Source organism: Lepidochelys kempii, chromosome 7 (assembly GCF_965140285.1).
Source record: "Lepidochelys kempii isolate rLepKem1 chromosome 7, rLepKem1.hap1, whole genome shotgun sequence".
Classification (NCBI taxonomy): domain Eukaryota; kingdom Metazoa; phylum Chordata; order Testudines; family Cheloniidae; genus Lepidochelys; species Lepidochelys kempii.
In genome coordinates, this window is record NC_136386.1 from 115,016,940 (window position 1) to 115,039,261 (window position 22,322).

The 22,322-nt window shown below is 38.1% G+C and overlaps 1 protein-coding gene across 8 annotated transcripts in view; it reads right to left on the reverse strand.

The window, feature by feature from the left end:
• Positions 1-22,322, reverse strand: part of VTI1A (vesicle transport through interaction with t-SNAREs 1A) — a 360,190-nt gene that overhangs the window by 142,683 nt on the left and 195,185 nt on the right. For all 8 annotated transcript variants that reach the window (XM_073354362.2, XM_073354361.2, XM_078853877.1 and 5 more), the window contains one exon: positions 512-582. In XM_073354362.2, the coding sequence (XP_073210463.1) occupies positions 512-582 (71 nt within the window). The remainder of the gene's footprint in view (positions 1-511; positions 583-22,322) is intronic.

Sequence of the window (22,322 nt, forward strand, 5' to 3'; positions counted from 1 at the left end):
CTCTTATATGGATCTAATGGAGACCTGAAAACAGTAACTAAGAGGCGTATAATGGGACTGAGTACTAGGAATTTGAGGTCTTCCATTTCTGACAACAGGTCTTTGGATGGCGTATGACTGGAGGCTCACCAGTCAGCTTTCTAGGAAAATTTCATTCCTTCTTAACCTTGCTCCAGGCAGGAACAGGAAGAAACAGAAAAAATTGGCCTTGAAAAAATTCCAAGACACACACTGATCAGGTCTGATTGCAGGATTGGGCCAATTTCTTCCTTGCAAATGCAGACCCATTGACTTTAATGGGACAACTTGTATTACTCAGAGTTTGCAGGATCAAGCCCCTATTAGGCTTTTACTTTTTAATAAGTATTGATGGGTGGTGATTACATATCATGATATAATAATTGACTTATTTAAGACTTTAATCAATGTACTGGATTATTTCTGCTTGCAAAGTGAACTTGCCCAAAGCACACAAAACCCGAGACCAGCAATTCTTTATAGTCAAACTTACCCTTTCCCGAGAACGCTGGATCTTCTCTCTGTCTTGGCTCAGGTTTTCCAACATTTCCTGTCCAATCTGCTCTGCATTAAAAAAAATCAAAATATAAATCCTGAAAAATACAGCTTTTCTCTGTAAGCCCCCAACATGCCAGGTTAAATTCTAATAAATATATTTAAAGAAAAACAGCACTGTAACATAAGAGAGCCTAATCACTCCACCTAAATTCAACGACAAAATCACTAACAAGCTTTAAATGTCTTAAATATCATACACATGAAGAAGTAACAATCAAACTAGAAGTTGTCATATTGACAATCTAATGAGATAGTTTAGGCTATAGGGATTCATGTTAACCTTTGGTCTACACAACATTGGCAAAAAGAATTTCATACTTGTTCTGCAGGGTGGGAGTTCATACTTCTCACATGTTCTTAACCTTTGTCTCTCCCCTTCTGCTTCCCTTGCTGGGAAATATCAGGAAATTTTTACTAAGAGATACCAGCACAGTTATGGAGATTCTGAAACAACAGACATTAGTGGAAGGCCTTTCTCCCTGCACTCCTAACTCCACCTGCTACTAAAATGAAATTCTGTTATTTTAGTGTTAACCCTTCCTCCTCACACAACTGGTGTTCTTCTTCGGTCCACTGGTGGCCTAGCATTTCTGGCAAGCTTGGAGATGTGTTCTGCTGGGTCTCTTAGTATTTCTGATAACAGTCACATTAATCAATTGGTTGGCATCATCTCTTGTTTACAGTTTGGCTGGTTGCTTCCATAGCCGATGCTGGATTAAATAATTGCAAAATTAGGGGAAAATTCAGGCTTCAAGACATAACACGAAGGCTGTGAACAAGGACAGGACTTTCCTTTTGAAAGAACTTTAATCTCATATGTTAACCTGAAATAGCTATTACAGATATGCATGTATAAGAAAATAATACCACCTCGTATATAGAAGAGATTTCCATCTTCAGAGTGTTATACAAACATTAATTAATCCTCACTACATCCCCCTGAGGGAAGAAAGTAAATTATATGATCACCATTTTACAGAAGGGGAAATGGATACAATTTGCCTCAGGCCACATAGCAAGTCTGACATAAACAGAAGTTTCTGACTTCCAGTTCTATGCACATTCCTTTAGGCTGCTCAGCCTACCAGTGCCAAAAAAAGAGTACCCAAATGAAGTATACTGCATATTTCTCTAAATAACAAAAGCAACATATTGCTATTGCTATGTTACTGAATTATGAATAAGCAAGATCTTGACATTTAATTCTTACAATTGTAGAAAGAGACTGAATCAGAAAAAAAAATCAGTTATATATTAACATAGCAATACTTACAATTTTAAATTTTCAGGACATGATCCAACTTTAAGCTGCCTTAAACTTTTTTTTTTTTTAAATATGAGGCAAAGAAATCCTGGACATTCTTCTCTCCCCCCTTAATAATAATTTCAGTGCACAGTGATATATATTCTGTCAGCTAAAGACCAAAAATATTCATTACAGTCTATATTGCTGGATCCGTTGCCAAGTACAGTACAAGTAAGATAAATATTTCCTCAGATATCTGACCACAAATTGACATCCCCATTATGCTATCTTGTCCCTGCTGGCTTGCAGCTCTTTACTTTTAGCTGTATATACAATGCCTCCCAAAGGTGAAACGTGGTAAGATATGTGGTTACTGAGTTAAAAAGCTGTAAGGTGGAGCACAGCTGTACAGATGGTAGAGTAGGAAAAGTGACTCAAGACTCATCTGCATGTATGTCTCATAACCCTCTGGATGAAACTATAATGTGCTTATTATCAATCACTGTTAAAGCATTTAAAGTCTTGGAATACATAAAAGGATACATATATTCACTGTATTTTTTAAGAAAAATATATTTTATTTCAAAAGTAAAGTAAAACAATCAGCCAAATTCCAGCAAACTAGTGTCAGCTGGAAATATTTATTATTCAAAATTTGGTGTGTGTGTGTGTGTAAGTAAAAAGAAGAGTCAGGAGAAGATTTTCTTTCAAAGGAAGAAATAAAAAGCACATTGGCTAAAATGGTCTGGTATTTCACAAACAAAACTCAAAAATATCTTTGAAGGATGCAGCTATATATTTTTATATGCCAACTTAAGAAAGTTACTGTATTTGTTCAAATCTTTTTCTTCCTATCAGTGGTATGTTCACATTCTTAGCTTTTTATAAGGATTTAGTTTAATTTTCTAACCATCAACATGACAACAGGATCAACTGTAACTGAGGGTAATCCACCATCACTTTGACAAAATAGTGTATTTTCCTTTCATTGCTGATGACTGAAGACATCAATAAATAAGGAAGGAGAGCATGTCAGCCAGAATATCACAAAATGAATTGTTGATATGATACTTAGGGATTAAACCTTCAGCCATGAAGTTCAAACTGGCACAGGGGTCCGAGAACTGAGAGAGCTGCATTTCCTTTCCAACAATCTCCACAGATATATAACTGGATGGATCATCAATTTTACAGGAGTTGTTTTACTCTATATGCACTGCATTTGATGATCTTTTGCCCTTTTTGGGCAAAAATAACAGCATAAGTTGAAATACGAGACTTAACGGAGGTGACGCTAGAATTCTGGCTATCAGTTTGAGCATCATAAATTGAACCCCTGATCTAAGCATCCTATAGTACAGCTCTTCCACTCTCAGAACGTTCACTAAAATCAGTGAGACTTTTGCAGATGCAAGATCAATAATGTAGAGAAATGCACACAGGTAAATGATATAAGGCACCTCTTCACTTTGCTCCAAGACTTCCATGGGCAGGGAAGCGGCAGAGTTAAGCTCTTAAATAGAACATTTTACCACTTTGATACTATTGCCTTATGTTTACTATCATATTACATTATATTCCTCATGTCCCTGATGTTTTCCTGCCAGTTCAAACTTTCACCAATCTTAAAAATCAAATGTATTCATTTAATCCAGGATTGCAGTTTAGATTCTTTCAGACTACTTATCTTGTTGAATCAGTTACTAGGCTACACAAATTACACAAAGTGTAATTACACGAAGTGGCCAGGTTTATAAAGTATGTTGTGGTTCACATGCAGGCATTTAGGACCAAGACTAGAACCAAAGAGTTGTCAGATATTGTAAATGTGCTGTATTCATGGAGCCTTATGTCAAGACTGTAAGCTCTTTAGATCTTAAACTATTTTTTGGGGGGGAGGGGTGTGCATACACGTACATGGGCAGTGCCAGGATGCGGATACCCAAAAGCAATCAGTAGATGCTGCTGTAGCGCAAATAAATCATCATAATGTTAAAATTAACCTAGGCCAAGTGAGTTTCTGAAAGTGACATAAAATTATGTTCTAAAAATTACAGCTAAAACATCCCGAAGCAAAGGCGTAAAAACCATTTATACCACTATAATTCATGTTCTAATTGACACAAGGCAAGAACAAACATCACAGCATAGCTTAAGAATGAGATAATGAATAATAATAATAATAATAATAAAAAACTACAATCCCGCACAAAGACAAAGTCATAATTGAGCATCAGGCTTAAAAGGACAACAAGTATCAGGCTTCCCAGGCCACACATTTAATTTTGCCTTGAAGCTGTTAAAATCAGGTGGGGGAAACCAATCTCTTCATCAATGAGCAATTTGACAGTACCACTCTTTTTTGGTGTGGCCTTCTCAAATGATGTTTAGCTCTATATGGGCAGGTTGTGCAAGCAAGAAGATGATATCACTTCCCAAAGTTTTGCACGTGATCAGATGCATAAATAAAGATGCTGTGATAGGATATGGTTGAAGTTGTGAAATGAATAGTCATGTTCATGGAAACCCCATTCAAAAATAGGGGTGGGAAGCAGTTACCAAATAAAGAAAGGAAAAATCTGCAGGAAAAGTATTTATACTTACAAGGGTCTAACAGGATATTGAGAGAATGAAAAGCAAAAAAATAAAAATGAAAAAACATACACGGATATTTGAAAACATCCCTTTAACAGCGAATCTACATCACAGGTTTAATACTTTTTTTTCTGCTGGAGTCTATTTTCTTTTTCATGCATAAAGAAAAACCAAGAATCGTTCCATGGAATTTATAAAATGCATATTTATTTATCCAACAGACTGGAAAGGCTCATTCACAGCTATACTGGTCTCTTGGGTAAATACATTAGTCATTCTTTAAAAATGTGTATTATTGACTTGAGTGATTAGAGAGGCTCTTTCAAAATCAGTCTAGCCTGTAAGGTAAATAAATGCTTAAGTGGTTTGAAACCAAAGAAAACAAGCAAGGAAAAATTGTGTGATGTGCCTGATGCATGATATTACATCAGCATTAAAAAGAACAAAACAAGATGGATAGGACATCAGTTATTGCAGTTTTGTGGGTGTGTGCATGAGAAAGAGAGCTGTGCATACATATGACTTGTACGTATTTTCCAAGGATGCAACTTATATAGAAATAACCTCTTAAATCAGCTATTTCCAACCTTACTAAAATGGAGATTTATAATATAAAAGACAATGTATGTTTTACACAGTATCTTTCATATCAAAATGTCACCCCTGTGTGTGGTATATTCCTGCACTTATCAGTAAAACGCAGCACACGTCTTGATGTGGTAAAAGGGCTGATGATAGGCGTGACCAAATTATGGGGAGAATGCTAGATGGCTTGTTCAAAAAGACTTTACATTTGTGTTCTACATACAAATACACAGACTTACTAGACATACAGAGGTGAGAGAGGGAGACAGACTGACCACAGAGTGGGATGTAAAGATAATGTTAAAGAATTAAAAAAGCTGATCAGATGGTTAGGGCAGAGAAGTATAAAAGCTGCCACCTATGGTGGAGAGGAAGAGGGAAGAGATAGTAGGGTGGGGAAGTCTAAGGCCCCATTTCAGGAAAGCACCTAAGCACATGCTTAAGTGGCCTTCTTAAATACAGATGATTTCTGGAATCAGGACTTAAAAAGAAGCATGTATCAAATCCGTGAAAGATCCTGAAATAGGGATAAAGAAAAGGAGTACTTGTGGCACCTTAGAGACTAACAAATTTATCTGAGCATAAGCTTTCTAAATTTGTTAGTCGCTAAGGTGCCACAAGTACTCCTTTTCTTCTTGCGAATACAGACTAACACGGCTGCTACTCTGAAACCTGAAATAGGGATTATTTATAGGGGCTACTGAAATGGCAGAAACCCAGTTAAGATCTTTGAGTCTGGGGGCATTTTCTTTCAAGGTCTGCAAAATGGGGAATACTGGTCCTTTAAGAGCAGAAGGTCCAGAAGAATTTGTTTCAGGGGTTTGGAATCCACAAAGGCTCAGGAAATGGCTCTGTAGCAGAAAAGAGGAAGCAATCCCTGGGAATTAGCAGTTGGATGGAGGCAAAACCCCATGAACCATTCCTTTAAAGGGTACAAGATCAGAGCTCCCTTCTTCTTTCAGCCGATCAGGAGAAGTTTTCTCTGGAACAGGGCAGTATATAGAATGCATTCTCCCTCAGAAAAAGGGGAGACACTGAAAAGAGAAGGAAGCCAGAGAGTTCAATTCTAGGGGACACAGCTATAAGAAGTGACCCTGGGTAGAGCAGCGAAGAACTCCATGTGGATGCCAGAAGAGCCAGAGATAAGTTGAACCTCTGAATTGCAGTAATGGACTGTTTGGAATGGTTTTGGGCATTAAACCAGACTCAAATGGAGGGTGGTTGGACTAATAAGAAAGGCTGTGCGGGACCTGCAAGGGGCCCTGAAGAGGTAGAACAGAGGGAGGTTGCTGCAAAGGGAATTCTTGCCATAAGGGACTGCTCAAGTGGCAGCAACCCTGTTATGGTATGGTTGTCACATTTTGGTCATGTTAAAATTGGGAGAATTTGGACTTTGGGAGTATTAAAGGGAGGGAATTACAGGATACGAAAACATCAATAAGAATTTCTGCAAAAAGTCATGCTACAAAATATTATATGTGAGCAGTGTTTCAGAGGTGACAGCAAGCAATTTTACAGACTTGGAAAATATACTGTAGGAGGCAAAAGAGTTCAGGGTTGAGTGAAAAGGTACCGGATAGCAGAAAGTTAATAAAAAAAAGTGCTGACATCTTTAAGTATGGTTACATAAGTAGAAGTCCTTATAAATGTACAAGTTTGCAGTTTATATACATCTATATATCTTCTAGTGAAATATATATTTCATTAATATATATTTATATATAATCTCTAATGAGATATATTTAATTAGAAGAGATAACAATTAGAGACAGAGTCATTTTGATCTTTAGGTCATTAGATGACAAACAGATTATTATTGATAAATCAAGGATTACAGGTAATGGTTATAAGTCAATAGAGAGAATATTTGTAAAACATTAAAAGAATGCAGCATAGTGAAATGAGAAAGTTATGCTATTCAAATGACTAAGTATCTGCAGGAAATGGGATGCTGATGGGTACATACAGGAAAAAACAGAAGTCCAATTGTTATTATATACAACAGGGCACCGGTTAGAGTATATCTTAGAAAGGATACTTAATATCACCTTTGCTAAGGTATGAAAAGGACAACCACAATGTTTTGTGCTTTCATGATTTCAGTTACAAGACAGGGTAAAAGAAGCTGCCTGGTTGGTCTCGCTGTGAAAGCAAAACAAAAATAAAAAAAAGTCCCAACCCAATTCCCAATCCACCTTAAAAATGCAAACCTCTTTAAAATAAAAACGGTACCATGAATTAAGATGAAAGTTCATAAAATCCACTTTATTGGTCAACAGCAAAAAACATGGTATTTTCATCTCGAGATCAGGGAAACAAAAAATTCAGACTTACTGCTTTCTACAACGGAGAATATGGAAATATGGAAGAAAAGGTACATGAGAAAGAGGCCAGACAACATCAATACCTTTAGGAGTGAACTGTAGCAGTTTAAAACCAACGCTTCCTCTCCTCCCGCTCACTCTTTCGGGAGTGGGTAAACATCTGAATGAGAAGTAATAGAAAATGGCGGGTGAGAAGGGAGGAGGAAGAGAGATGACATGACACAGGCCTGGTAACTTCACCTCTAGTAGCCTCTTCTTTTTCTAGGGCTTCTTACCTTTTCTAAAATTCTAACATACATCAATCTACGGGCATAAAAAGTACACATTTCTTACCTTTTCTAAAATTCTAACGTACATCAATCTACTGACATAAAAAGTACACATTTCTCACTAACTGATAATTTTTTCTGTCTACTTCCATCACACATCTATCTTAGCTCGCTTGCTAACATCCTCATGGCATCGTTCACAGGAGGTGGCAGGCTTTGATTCGACTCTGGGCTTACCTATACTGAAGTCCAGCCGTTGTTCTGGCTAGATGCTAGTTCAGTAATATTCATCTGCTCCAAAATCTTCCTTTCAAATGTTCTCCTCCCCTCTTGGAGCAACTGTTCAGAAAAGTACCTTGCTCAGTGCAATAAGACAAATAAATATCCTGCTACCCCATTTACAATCTCTAACTTAAGTGAAGTTGGAATCAAGTCACAATATTTTTTTTCTCACTTATTTTTCCTTTCTATTATTCTTAGTGGAAGGGACTGACCTAACCATGTTAGAAACTCTGTCGTCCTCTCTTTATCCAGACAACAGGTACAGTTCAGGCAGTGCATACTGCTCTATTAAGGTACCTTCCAGACTGCACTACCTCTTGGGCTGAAAGAGCAGTTCATTCAATTCTTGATTTCTCCGCTCAGACTGCCTCAAAGGTGGCAAAATAGTCACAATTCTGATCACATTTAGTCTGTGCCGAGGACACCTATCCTCTAGACTATCCTCTAATTTCACCCATGCAAGCAGCCATGAGATGACAATGAATTCTGGCTACGTCTCACCTGGGTTGAATTCAAACTGGTAAATTCAAACTCCACGTTCCTTTATTCAACAACTTTATATGAAGTAACAGGCAATGCAAGCAATTATTTTGGACCCTGAGTATTGCAGCCTGCAAAGACTTAAAACAGGTGTGACTGGAGGCCAGGCAACTCATATGCCAATTCCTGCATCTGGCAGCTTGAGGCTCTGAAAATCATAAGGCTGACTCAACCTCTGCAGCTCAGTTATCTTCAATGTAATAAACACAACTCAAGGCACATAAAATTTAATGCAAAATAGGTTAGGCCCAGTAGGCCCACCGGCAAGCAGAAATCAAAGTCAGTTACCCTATTAAAAGGGCAGAAGCATCTTAGAAAGACAAGACACATTTTAAAGTTAAGGCATGGGAGAGAGATTTTTAATGCATATCCAAATACGCAACATCCAAATAATGCTAAGTGAAAACAACATGGCCCACAAATATTTGAGTTTCAGGTACTTTGTCTGCATTGATATTCATTGTGTGCTTTTTTAATTATTAAAGGAACCATTTATGAGGCTCAAATAATAAGAACTGGTCTTTTCCTAGTGTTTCTATTTCTGGACAGAGGAAAAGTCAAGCGAAGACTATATCTTATGTTATTTCAGACCCATAAATGGCTCCTTGAAGCAAAAAGAGCTCTTAAAAAACAAATCCAAAATCAAGTATCAAGATATTTAGGTTTATTCAGATTTACCCTCATACTGTTATATTAAAAGACTCATACTGATATATTAAAGATTTATCCTGCGTAATCTGAATCTAGAGCCTTATTAGAAAGTCAGGAATGCTGGGAACACAAGCAAGCATTCTCTGCATGTTTGATCTTTACTACTTCCATAGGTAAAGAGAGCTTTTTTAACTGGACTTACACTCCTCAGCAATACATATTGAATGTGAAAGGAGAATATATTTCTTGCTGCACCCACATTCATATTTAAATGAAAAATAAGATGCTGGACTTTTGAACAAAACAAAACAAAAGGATTATTAATTAATCACATTGTAAATTATTATTGTAAATTATGTTTCAAACCAAAACCTGTTGATATTTATTCTGTGCAAAAATAAAGCCATGCTAAAAACTACATGTGATAAAAAAGAAAATTAAACAAAAACTTTTCTTATACATTGGAGAGACCACAAGGCAAGTGAATAGCTCAGCAACCTAGGAGCTAGCTTCAGTGAACTCACTCTTTGAATACGAATTAGCGGCGCGTAATCACAGCATATTTATGAGGCCTTTTGCCTGGTCCTTTTCTCCTGTGAATGCTGTATTATTCATTGCATGTGCCCTGACCCCCGTGCGCTCCTGTTCTGACAAATCATACTTGATTAAGACAAATCTTTATTAGTTAGCTAGTCAACTTCCCCATTTATCATTTGCAAATCCCATTCTCCTTTTTGAGTACAGTAGAAGTAACTGAGACCATTTTCCCCCATATAAAAATGAAATGCTTGTTACTGACAATAAGGGCAAACAAAAGCCCGGGAATCAGTAATAGACAAAACAAAGGTTTAATAGGTATAAATTACCAACATGGCAAAACGCTAACACAACGGCATATGTTAGCAAGGCTAAGGAAATGTTTATTAGCTATTCCTTTCAATAGATTCCCCACTTCCCCATACCCCCTAAACTCTTTCTTGAAAACAAAATGCCATATATACAAACTGCATGCAAAGTTTGAGTCTCAAAGTACTGAGGTGTGTGTTTTTTTTGTTTGTATTTTTTTTTTAAGACTGCTGAGTAAAAGAGATTTTTACCAGAAAGAAAAATCTTTTAAAAGTGGAGGCAAAATGACTTCAAAATTATTCATGAACCTTCAGCTCCATGTGAAAATGTAAGAGGCAATTTTTTTATAACTTCAAGAAGGTGGCAATTTTTTAAAACTTCAACATAATGTTAGTGTATTCAGCATGTATTTTACAACTGGAAAAAATCTGTGTTGTCTAATACATGCCATTTTACCCATGAGAGTGGCTTTTGCTCAGAAATCAGAAGGATGTCCCTTCCATCCATCAGCGCCCTGTGTCTGGAAATGTGACGCCGCCATTTGCAAATGGAAGGATTAGGATTACAGATGATAGATGGTCCAGGAATTAGGCTGCTACAACAGGACTGTGGAGATGTAGGTTCTATTCTCTGCTCTTCCATAGATTTCCAGTGTGACCTTGGGTGAGTCACTAAGCCTCTCTTTCCTCAGTTTCCCATCTCTGAAATGGAGATAAAAGTTCTGCCCTACCTCACAGGGGTGTTGTGAGGATAAATACACATTAAAAAATTGGGAGGCACTCAGATACTATGGTAATAGGGGCCAAAGGTATCAAAGATAAATAGAAATGTATAATTAAATCAGTGATGTAGTACAACTAGTTGAAAAATAATTAGTCTGTAAATAAGCAAATACTATTAGTGAGTTCAATAGGAGTAACATATCTGTGGACAGGAGTACTTGTGGCACCTTAGAGACTAACAAATTTATTAGAGCATAAGCTTTCGTGGGCTACAGCCCACTTCATCGGATGCATCGAATGGAACATATGGTAAGAAGATATATATATACACATACACACACACACATACGGAGAAGGTGGAAGTTGCCATACAAACTGTAAGAGGCTAAATAATTAAGACGAGCTATTATCAGCAGGAGAAAAAAAACTTTTGTAGTGATAACCAAGATGGCCCATTTAGACAGTTGACAAGAAGGTGTGACCATACTTAACACAGGGAAATAGATTCAATATGTGTAATGACCCAGCCACTCCCAGTCTCTATTCAAACCCAAGTTCATGGTATCTAGTTTGCATATTAATTCAAACTCAGCAGTTTCTCGTTGGAGTCTGTTTTTGAAGCTTTTCTGTTGTAAAATTGCCATCCTTAAATCTTTTACTGAGTGGCCATAAGGGAGGATAGAATCTCCTTTTACTGTTAACATTTGTTCTGGAAAACTGAGATGCAAATATTGTTCTGAGATGCAAATATAGACTCCTCCATAATGCCACTTTTCAGAGTAGAATCAAATTTTAGGAACAACATCTTAAGCCTTCACATGGGGTCTAAGAGCTGTGCGGCTAGACTTCTATCAGCCCTTTGCTAATTGATTTTTGGCACCTGCTGTTGCTAAGATTTGCATTTTAGAGTACGTCTACACAGCAGTGCGAAGTGTGATTCCCAGCTTTGGTGTAAACACACCCATTAGCTTTGCTCCAGCTCATGGATTTAAAAATAGTAGTTTGGCTGTGGTGCGGTTGGGTGGGCCTATACTCCAGCAGCTAGCCTGAGCCACCATCGGAGGTACTGTACTACAACCACATTGTATTCGTAATGTGCTAAACTCAAGCAGAGTGAGTGTTTGTATGTCTACCTGAGCTGTGTAGTCATACCCTTAGGGATCTTGTCAGATCCACATTGCTGCTACATGCTCATGTGGCAGCTGTTTTAAATGGTGCTTTTTTCAATAGGTGTCTAATAAGACAAGTGTGACTGCTTTCTTCTGATGCTAGCTGGCAATGCTTATCCAGACCTTTGTTATCTCAAGATTAGATGAGCTGTAGTTGGGGCTACACTTTGGCTCCATTTAGAAGTTCCAGCTTGTCCCGCTTATTGGAGCAGCCTGCTTATTAATCAGCAGTTTCAGTCTACAGATGTATCGCTCATGATTGTTGAGCTGCACTGGCTGCATGCAGGCTTCCGGTGGCAATTCAAGGTGTTGGCTTTCCCTTTTGAAGCCCTAAAATCGTTTTGGGTAAGGGTTATTTGAGAGACAGCCTCTCTCTTTGTCCCACACCTCTTCAGTTACAATCAGCAGAGGCAATTGAGCTGGAGCTGCCATTAAATAAAAGAGAAAGAACTGCCAGCAGGCCATTCTCTGTGAGGGACGCTCAAGTAGACTAAAACACATCTCCCATTCTCCTGGTCCACCAGAATTCATATCTGTCAACTTCCAGGACATGCAATAAAAGTCCTCTTTTCCCCATGCACACTCAGAATGGGTCAGAATGAGGAAGGAGGTTGTTATTTTGTTGGTTGTGCTCTAACAGTGATGGAGTGGTATGACGATTGCATGCCTGGCTGGCAGTAAATTCTAGTGATCCAGTGTCGTCAATAATTGTTCTGGTTGTTCCTCATATATATGCTTTATAAAAATAGTTATATTCCTTTGAGGTTGATACATTTTGTTTTGCTGCATTGTGTGGCTACTTAGAGAAACACAACCTGACCTGGCAAGGCGTGGAGTACACTGATTTTCGTTCATGCTCAGCACCTCAAAATGATCAGGCCCACAATGAGACAATGTCTGAACCAGGTACAGAACCCAGGATGGCTGACTCCCACTCCTAGACTCAAAGCAGGGGAACACACTGCCTCCAACTGGGAACAATCAAGTTAGTTACAAATATATTAAATCCACTGAAGATGGTAAAATGCCCAGAGATTATTATTGCCATTTTGGCTATTTAAGTCTTCAGCACCATTTTCTAAATATATCTACAGATATACATATTTTTCTAGTGAAATATAGAGGACATAATGACAGAATGAAATGTATTTTATGGTCTACATATATCCAATACAATAAATTCTAATTTGGAATATGTTTTCAGTTGAAAAAATGGTAAGATTTTAAAACAAAAAATAAGTAGCGTGTTCTCATCAACTACAACACATTACACTTCATCTTAGAAAAAATTACCAAACTATTTGTTCACCACAAAATATTATAATTATGCAATTATCATTAAATTGGTAAATCACTGCAGCCTGACATTTTAATATAAACACCCAGTTTACAAACACAACTTTGCTGCAAATTTTCAAAATGTGTTAAACTGATGTCAGTGTCTCAGTAATTTCACAGTTTAAAAACAGTTAGAAATATAATGACTACACTACACTTGATTAAAGCATTTACAGCTCTAATCAAAAACTGACAGCAAGATCAAAGATGTTAACTTAAATCTTTCTTCTAATTATGTTTAAAATGCCACACCTCAGGCCTGTCTCTCCTCTTCTTTTTCAAACCAAATTCTGCTTAAGAAAGATCTAACACTTCTTAACAGTTCATTATCCAATAAAACTATTCAAAGCTTAAAAGCAATCTACACAATTAGTCAGGACCTCAGGGAGTCCACCGGTAGTCTTTATTACAGGGCTTCATATTAAAACACCTTAATTATATTTGTCAAATGGATTTCATTAAAACCCATCGTCACTTTAATTTTCATATTTTGACAGTGCTGGCATAGGCATTATTACCACCTGCCAAGCTAGGAACCACAGCAAAATTATCAAATTCCTTCAAACACTAAGCAGTTTCTTTTTGTACCTGAATGATGTTTTCCCCCAATCTGGTGAATGTACCACAATTAAGAGGAATGATTAAAACTGCACACGACACAAACTACATGTGTGTTGCAGGTGTGCAAATAGGAACCTGTATGAATACTTGGTTGCCAGCAGCACTTCATACAAAGATAAGACATATACACAGATGTGCCCGTGAATAATAAAGACAAGACATCAAACGGAATGCACTCTTATTTAATCAAATGACAACCATCATGACCTGAAAGCAGAGGACATTTTAACTACTTTTTGTTATAGTCATATTCAACACAACTTATATGGGTTTGTGGTCATCTACGGTAACCTCATTTTTACTTTAGAGATGATTCATTTACAGTACCAGCTGTCTAAACGTTACATAATAAAAAGTCTTTTTTCCTATCTACATATTGATGAATAGCAGCGTGCAATTGTGTCTCATGTTTATGCTACTTTTCTAATTCAGTTTTTATATATCTATCTTTAGTTTTGTCTATAGCACTCATCACTGCAGTAACTAAGCAATTAGTAATACTCAACAATTACTTGTCGTATGAAAACTTGGCACTGGTGTTTATATAACTATATAACATATGTGATGCAAAAGAAAGTTCCCTTTTTGTTTTCTAAAGGATTGCACTGGCAGTTGTAGACAAAACAGCAATTACTAGGGTTTTACTTAAATATTGTGACAAAGTTCCTCCTCTGCCTTGGTGGGTTTGCGCTTATTGGTGGATTTGCTCGCCTTGGAGCTTCACGGCAGCCCTCAGCTTGGCAGTTTTCGTGAACCCACAGTCCAGGTCAACTCCTCCTGTGTCTGATCAGGAGTTGGGAGATTTGGGGGGAACCCAGACCTGCCCTCTACTCCGGGTTCCAGCCCAGGGCCCAGTGGATTGCAGCTGTCTAGAGTGCCTCCTGGAACAGCGGTGCGACAGCTTCAACTCCCTGGGCTACTTCCCCATGGCCTCCTCCTAACCCCTTCTTTATCCTCACCATAGGACCTTCCTCTTGGTGTCTGATAATGCTTGTACTCCTCAGTCCTCCAACAGTATGTGTTCTCACTCTCAGCTCCTAGCGCCTCTTGCTCCTCGCTCCTTACACGCGTACCACAAACTGAAGTGAGTTCCTTTTTAAACCCAGGTGCCCTCATTAGCCTGCCTTAATTGATTCTAGCAGCTTCTTGATTGGCTGCAGGTGTTCTAATCAGCCTGTTTGTCTTAATTGTCTCCAGAACGTTCCTGATTGTTCTGGAACCTTCCCTGTTACCTTACCCAGGGAAAAGGGACCTACTTAACCTGGGGCTAATATATCTGCCTTCTATTACTCTCCTGTAGCCATCCGGCCCGACCTTGTCACAATATGCTCAGTGAAATTCATTCCTGATGTAATTCCTTTGGCTTCAACAGATACGTTAGGGACCATTTTGGCCCACAATAGATAACAATAGGATGCAGACTGCAAGTGGAGAAAAAACAGAATATTTTTCTTTCTTCATATAATCATAGTAGGAAATAAGAAATAAAGAGGCTTTTGCCATATTTGTAACACACTTCGCTTCTTTGTACAAAGGTCTCAAGAGTAACGATCTCCCGGTGTTATGAATATTTTAAGACTTATTAAATATTCTTGGATTATTGTGGGTAAAATGATGGGATTTTAAAGAACCTGTTTAAAATGACAATTAGATCTCTCCCCCCCCCACTTAAGAAAAAATATTCTACTTAGTTTTTTTTAATATAATATGATAGAAGGAAAAACCCCAGCGTCCTTCATAGAGGACAGTAATGTTACAAGTGTTAACTTAGGAATTGCTGATGGCACTTTGGATTGCACAAAAATAAACAGCATAGCGAGAGGAACACATGGAGCTAGATCTGTTTCCATCTGTGCCACAGACTTCCTCAGGCAAGTCACTTAGCCCTTCTCTATCTCAATTACCCAGTCGTAAAATGGGAAGAATAAGTCTTTCTTATTTCACAGGGTTGTTGAAAAGTTGTAAAGTGCATTGGAAGGCTCAATTAGAAGGCATTGTGTGAGTGTAAAGTATATTATATTTAGTTACAGGGTTCAGGTTGTATATTTTAATGGAAAAAGCTAAGTTCAATGACTTGCTGCAGCTCCAAAACCCTCCCGCCCCCAATAATAATCATAAAACCTGAAGATCTGTAAACCAACGAGATGTGGAAATCAACCACAATGCCAAAACCATAACCACACGGAAATAGATATAACCTATTTGCTAAAGAGAGGTCTTGGTGGCTATAAAGCCTTCTTTTCACAGTGTCCCTGATCCAGCCCTCTTAGCACCCTCTGTCTTCTAGCGTTTGCCCAATATTAGGGAAAAGAAACCATCCTACTTCCAGGGAATCTTATCTAGCAAGTCATGGCATGAATAACTGTGGCCATGGGCTTTGTAGCCTGAATGGGCCAAGAAATGAAACTTCTACCGAAACAGGCAAGTACCCAAATACAATACTAATGCTGTTATCTGGTCATTTCTGTGTGAAGTACCCTACAATTCTTGGACATGTACCCTTCAACCAAAACCTACTGTTCAACTATAGTGTGTGATGAAAAATTTATTCCCAACCCCAATACTCAAACTAGAGTCAACCTAAGCACTGAGCAATGTTCTGAAACCAACCTCTCATAAAACCAGAGTTCCACCTCCTTTCTGCTAACAGTGAAAGATAGCTGCTCTGCCATACCCAGGGGAGTGAGCGAGGTTCTTTATATTGTTGGTGAGGGTACAGTAAGGACCCTTGTTCTTCCGGAGAAGATGGCTTTAATCCCTACCAGTGTGTGTGAGAGAGAGGTTAGCAAGTGCTGCCAGTTAACACGTGACCACAGGCTCCTTAGATATTATTCACCATGCTCTTTTTATTGCAATCTTGTCCTCCTTGGCTTCCATGACTCTGTTCTCCCTATTCTCCTCCAATCTCTGTAGTCATTCTTCAGTATATCTTTTGGAGGATCCTCCTTCTAATCCATCCTCCCACTTTCCATGGGAGTTCCATGAGCTCTGACCTTGCTCCCCTTCTCTTCTCCCTCTGTACTTTATCTCCAGGTAACCTCATCCACAAACATAAATTAAACTGCCGTGTCTATGCTGACGATTTGTAGATTCACCACGCTATTCCACACCTGTTTCATTCTGTTAAAACTGAAATATTGGTTTGTCTTTCTGGCATTAGAAGATGTCTAGTCATCAGCTCAAGCTCAACATGGGCTGAAACATCCTCCTCTCTATCTCCTTTCTCAATCACTCTGGACATTACCATCATCCTGCCTGTCACTTAAGCTCGGAACCCTGTCATCATCTTCCATTCTGACCTCTCTCTAGATCCTCATATCCAGGCTGTGTTAAAACTTGCAGATTCCTTCTGCATAATACCTCAAAAATATCCACTCACGCAGCTAAAACTCTCATCCAGGCTCTCCTCTCAGATCTTGGTTATTGAAACTTCCTTCTCTCTGGCCTTGAAAAATGCACTCTTATCGTGTTCATATCCATTCAGGATGCTGCTGCAAAAATTATTTTCCTAGCCTGTTTCACTGACCATGTCATCCCTCTCTTTCTCTCTCCCTCCCCACTGGCTCCCTCTTCTCTATTGGCTCAAACATAAGCCACTTATCTTCACTTGCAAGACCCTTCCATGGCCTATCCCTAACCTCTCCTTCACTGTTGAGATATCAATGCTGGTCTCTGATTTGCAATGACACAAGCCACCACTGTCCACTTGCTATATTTTCAGACAAGCATCTTCATGCTTCACCTTCAACAGACAAGCTCTTGTGCTGCCCCGTCATGTTGGAAGAAGCTCCTTGTAAACACCCATAAAGCTAATTCACGTGCCTCCTCCATATCCCTCCTCCAAACTCTCCTTTGCCACGATAACTACAAAAAACTTGACAATAGCTAGGCCACTGGTGTGTCAAGATCATTATCTATCATGCTGACCAGCGCCCATCTCACTGTTTCCTTGTATTCCCCATCTGTTTGTCTGTAGCCATCTGTTGTCTTATACTCGGATTGTAAGCTCTTTGAGGCAGGGACTGTCTTTTTGTTCTGTGCTTGTACAGCGGCTAGCACAATGGGGTACTAAGGTGCTACAACTGTACAAATAAATAAATAAATAAATAATGCTACTCAAGAAGGGGACATAGTACCTTCTACTTTCTGGAAATCACTGCTTTTAACTCACCATGCAAGTCTCACTTTGACAATACTGCCAGTTTTGTTTTGTTTTACTTTTCTTTGTCCCCATGTACACTTAACAACCAGAATTCCACCTGAAATAAATGGGAATCTTGGCTACATCCAGGTACCTGAAGATTACAGTGCTTGGTATTTAGAAATGCACGGAATGAAATAAATAAATAATCAGCACAGAATCCAGCTGTATTTCCTTCATAAACAGGAATTACCAGCGCTTGGCTTAATACAATGCAGGTGCAGAATAGTGATTTATATGTGTACTGTATTACTGACACATTTTACCTTCTTAAAACAAATGCTATCATTTAGAAGGCTATCAGCAAGTAGAATGTAAATCCTGTTGTCACAAGGGAATAATTTACTAAAGTCAAAATTATTATTATGGCAAACATCAATGTTTTCCATTCTTGACAAACAGGGAGCCAGCCATGTTTCCAATTTCAGCTGTTATGTACATGGAGAAATTAAAAATAGGATCTCTCCCTTGCTGGCACATTTTTTATATCATTTTAAGTTTATTTGTTGCAAATGAAGGTCTACAGAACCCCTCATGACACAAGTCACACAGAGCATGTATGTTTATGAATACTGCATTTACTGCACTTCATATGCCATGTTTGCTGAAATACTAGTTTTGATTCCTTGAGGATGTGTTTTGCAATTTTAAAAAAATAGTATTGTTTCGAGGTTTAATTATTAACATCACATTGTCTATTGTATTTATTTACATCCCATCATGGACATTTTTGACATATTTCTAATGTACAGTACTGATGTATGAAGACTATTTGGGAGAAAAGGAGTCAAAGTATATACATAAACAAGCTGGAATAGGCAGTGATGTGGCCTACTGCTTAACTGTGAAGTGTGAAAGTCAGCATCCAAAGGCAACATTTGAGAAAAGAATGGGAGATTGCTATGAAATATATTCAACTCGTAAATGGCACTTGATAGGCCTGATTCTCCTCATTAGTACCAATTTTATACCAGTGTAACTCCATGTACTTCTTTAAAGTTACTACTGGTTTTTACTTTACTCACTTCTGTAGTAGGAAAGAATAGTTCCGTCCATCCCAAGAATCACTGGGTAAATTTCTATGGCCTGAGTTATACGGCTAAATGATTATTGTGGTTCTTCTTCACCTTAAACATTGTGAAAATGCTGCACAGATATTAATAAGTGAATCTTCACAGCACCCTGGGGAGACTTTATTCCCATTTTACAATGGAGACACTGAAGCAGAGAGGTGATGTGAGGTACCTAAATCCACACAAAGTCAGTACCAGGGCCTGGATTAGAATTTACGACTTCCTGACTTCTAATGCCATTTTCATTCTGCTAGACCATAACAACAGTACTTATACACCAGCTTTTTCCCCGGAACCCTTTTCAAATATTAAGTATCTGAAAACCCTATAACAAGTATTATTAAACCTAAAGAATGATCAGAGAACACGTTGAGGCCAGATTTTGTGCTATGAAAAAAGATGGAAGCGAAGGTTAGAGAATAATCAAGAAGTGATTGGGCTATACCATGGAGTGAGAAACAAAGCAGGAAAAGTGAACCTGGGTGTGCTGTGGCAGAATGTGATAGGCTTAGAGTAACACTAATTTGTTGGAAGTACGGCAGGATGATCTTTGAAAATATGCATATCTCTATGGATTAAAAGAGAAATGAACTGAGCACAATCTGCGAGTCTAACAGGTCCACACACCTGGGAGATTTAAAAAAAATCATACTTTGAATGGTTCATCTTCACGATTTGGTATTTGAAAAGCCAATATATTTTTAAGATCTAAATGTATAGAACGCTGGCTGTTTCCAACCCTCTCCACATACTGCAGTCAACAACACACATCCCACCCCACACAAATGCACCAATAACGCTGTATCCTTTCTCATTTAAAAACTCTTCTCTTCATTAAAATATAGTTTGTTGATTTAGTCAGAAGTTCCATCTATTATATACTGTAATGATTTAATAGCGCCAATTAGACATACAGTGTTCCTAAAAATAAAGGAGCTGGAGCTCTGTAGGCCACTCATCAATCAATTTCCACATGGTATTCAGAGCGGGTGCCTCATTCTTTTCTGGATAGAAGACTAAATCATGCTGGAGAGGATGGGCAGGATTTCAAACCAAGCACAGTACTCCATGACACAATAAAGGGCCCTTTCTGGCTCTTTCTTTTGCAGAAATGGGAGAGTATTTACTCTTTGGTTCTGGAAGCAGTTGGACACAAAGTATATATTTTAAGGGCAGCAAATACTTAGCTAATTCAAGATGCTTTATCCATGTGTCTCTAATGGGAGACTATGCGCAAGCGCTTAAAGAAATTTGCTATACAGTGTATGTTCCTTGGAAATGTCATGAAGTCATTTTGACATGTAGCAAGCAATCCCTGGCAAAGGCCAATAACTTGATCCATTTGAATAACTTACAGCTGTTAAAACCATGTTTAAACAACAACCGAGTGACTGAAGGCTATAACATCCATGTTATTAGTGATACGTAGTATGCACATACAGCATGCTCTATAAAGCGCCATGAACACATATAATGCTATGGAAAAAACAAACATCACTACGTTCTTCCGTTAAAAACAAATCAGTCATGAAAGAATGAGACTTATATACATCACATTTATAATTAACAACCGTGATATTAACCCTACAGAGATTTGCCATTAAATATGGGGTAAGGAACACGATCAAAAATGGATACATCAAGACCAAATAATTTACCAGAATTCAGGGAAAAGTGCCAAAAACTCCATGAAGTCTACTACGGACTTTTTTATTGCTACTGGCTTTACATTGAAGGCACTCCAGTTCTGTGCTGATGGGCAGCAGTAAAAGAGAGAGATAATGTGAAGAAGATTATCAGGAAAAATAGGTGAGTTTTATTTGGTAGTCTTATCCTAACGGTTGTTCCGGTGGGTTGTTGCTCCAGTGACTTAACCGGTTACATCTGGGATGTATCTGATAACTGTGTTTATGAGTAGTTCGATTTCTTACCAGAAAAAAGCAGCCCTGGCTCCAAAAGGTATTTGATTATGCACTTTCCTCCTCTCATGCTCTGTGTGTGTCTACGCATACAGCACTGCTGCTGTAGCACCGAGTGAAGAGGCTACCTATGCCAACTGAAGAGCTTCTCCTGTCAGCATAGGTATTCCACCTCCCTGAGAGACTGTAGCTATGTTGACTGGAGAAGCCCTCCCGTTAACATAGCACTGTCTGCACCAGGGATTAGCGCCGTATAACTACGTCACTTGAAAGTGTAGATTTTCCACACCCCTGAGCAACGAAGTTATAACGACATATGTTTGCAGTGTAGACTAGAGTCTAGTTTGATCTGCTGTGTGGTTTAGGAGATTAAGCACTGGTGTGGGAACCAGAAATTAGAGGTACTCTACATTTTTTCCATTAGTACTTTTTTTCTTCAAACACTGGAATTTCGATGACAAAATTTTTCTCATAGAAAACTTTGGCAAATTTTTCCATTTTCCAAATAAATTAGAAGAACAAATTTTGACAAAAAATTCAACATTTTTAATTTTTGTTTTGTTTTGGAATGGGGTGGGGGAATGTCACAATCTCACTTTTTTGTTCTGAAAAAAAAATTCCACTACAAAAAGTATATATAAAGTCTGCTGCAGTTTCCACGATATGCATCTGATGAAGTGAGCTGTAGCTCACAAAAGCTTATGCTCTAATAAATTGGTTAGTCTCTAAGGTGCCACAAGTACTCCTTTTCTTTTTGCGAATACAGACTAACACGGCTGTTACTTTGAAACCTGAAAAAAGAAAATGCCTTTTGTGCTAATTTGTTCTCTATCCTTCCCTCCCCACCCCACCTCACACACAAAGGAGGGGAGGAAATTAAAAGAGTGGGATATTCCTTACTAAAATGAAACAAGAATTTCAAAGAAGTTTTTTATATGAAAATTTTCAAAAAAATGTAATGTAAAAATTGTGAAAAAGATAAGTGAAGTTAAACTTTTCTTTTTCTATCAGGAATTTTAAATCCTATCCCAGCAACTGACTTCTATGTTACTTAACTTCCCTGCCTTACTTTCTTAGCTATAAATTAGGACAATCATTTATTTATTTAACTCAAGGGAAGGTATAAGGATTTACTAATTTTGTAATGTATTTTGGAAACTAAATCAGTATAAAAGTGCTATTATTATTATTACCGGGAACACTGTGATATGGATAGTGGAATGATTAATTCTGCAAAATATGACAAAATTTTGGGGGAAAATGCCATACAAATACAGAAGAGTGACCCAACTGATGTTTGGAGACTAATTTGTTATCTTTGGATAATAACAAATGCTGACACTGGGGGTCTGAGCAGACATATGT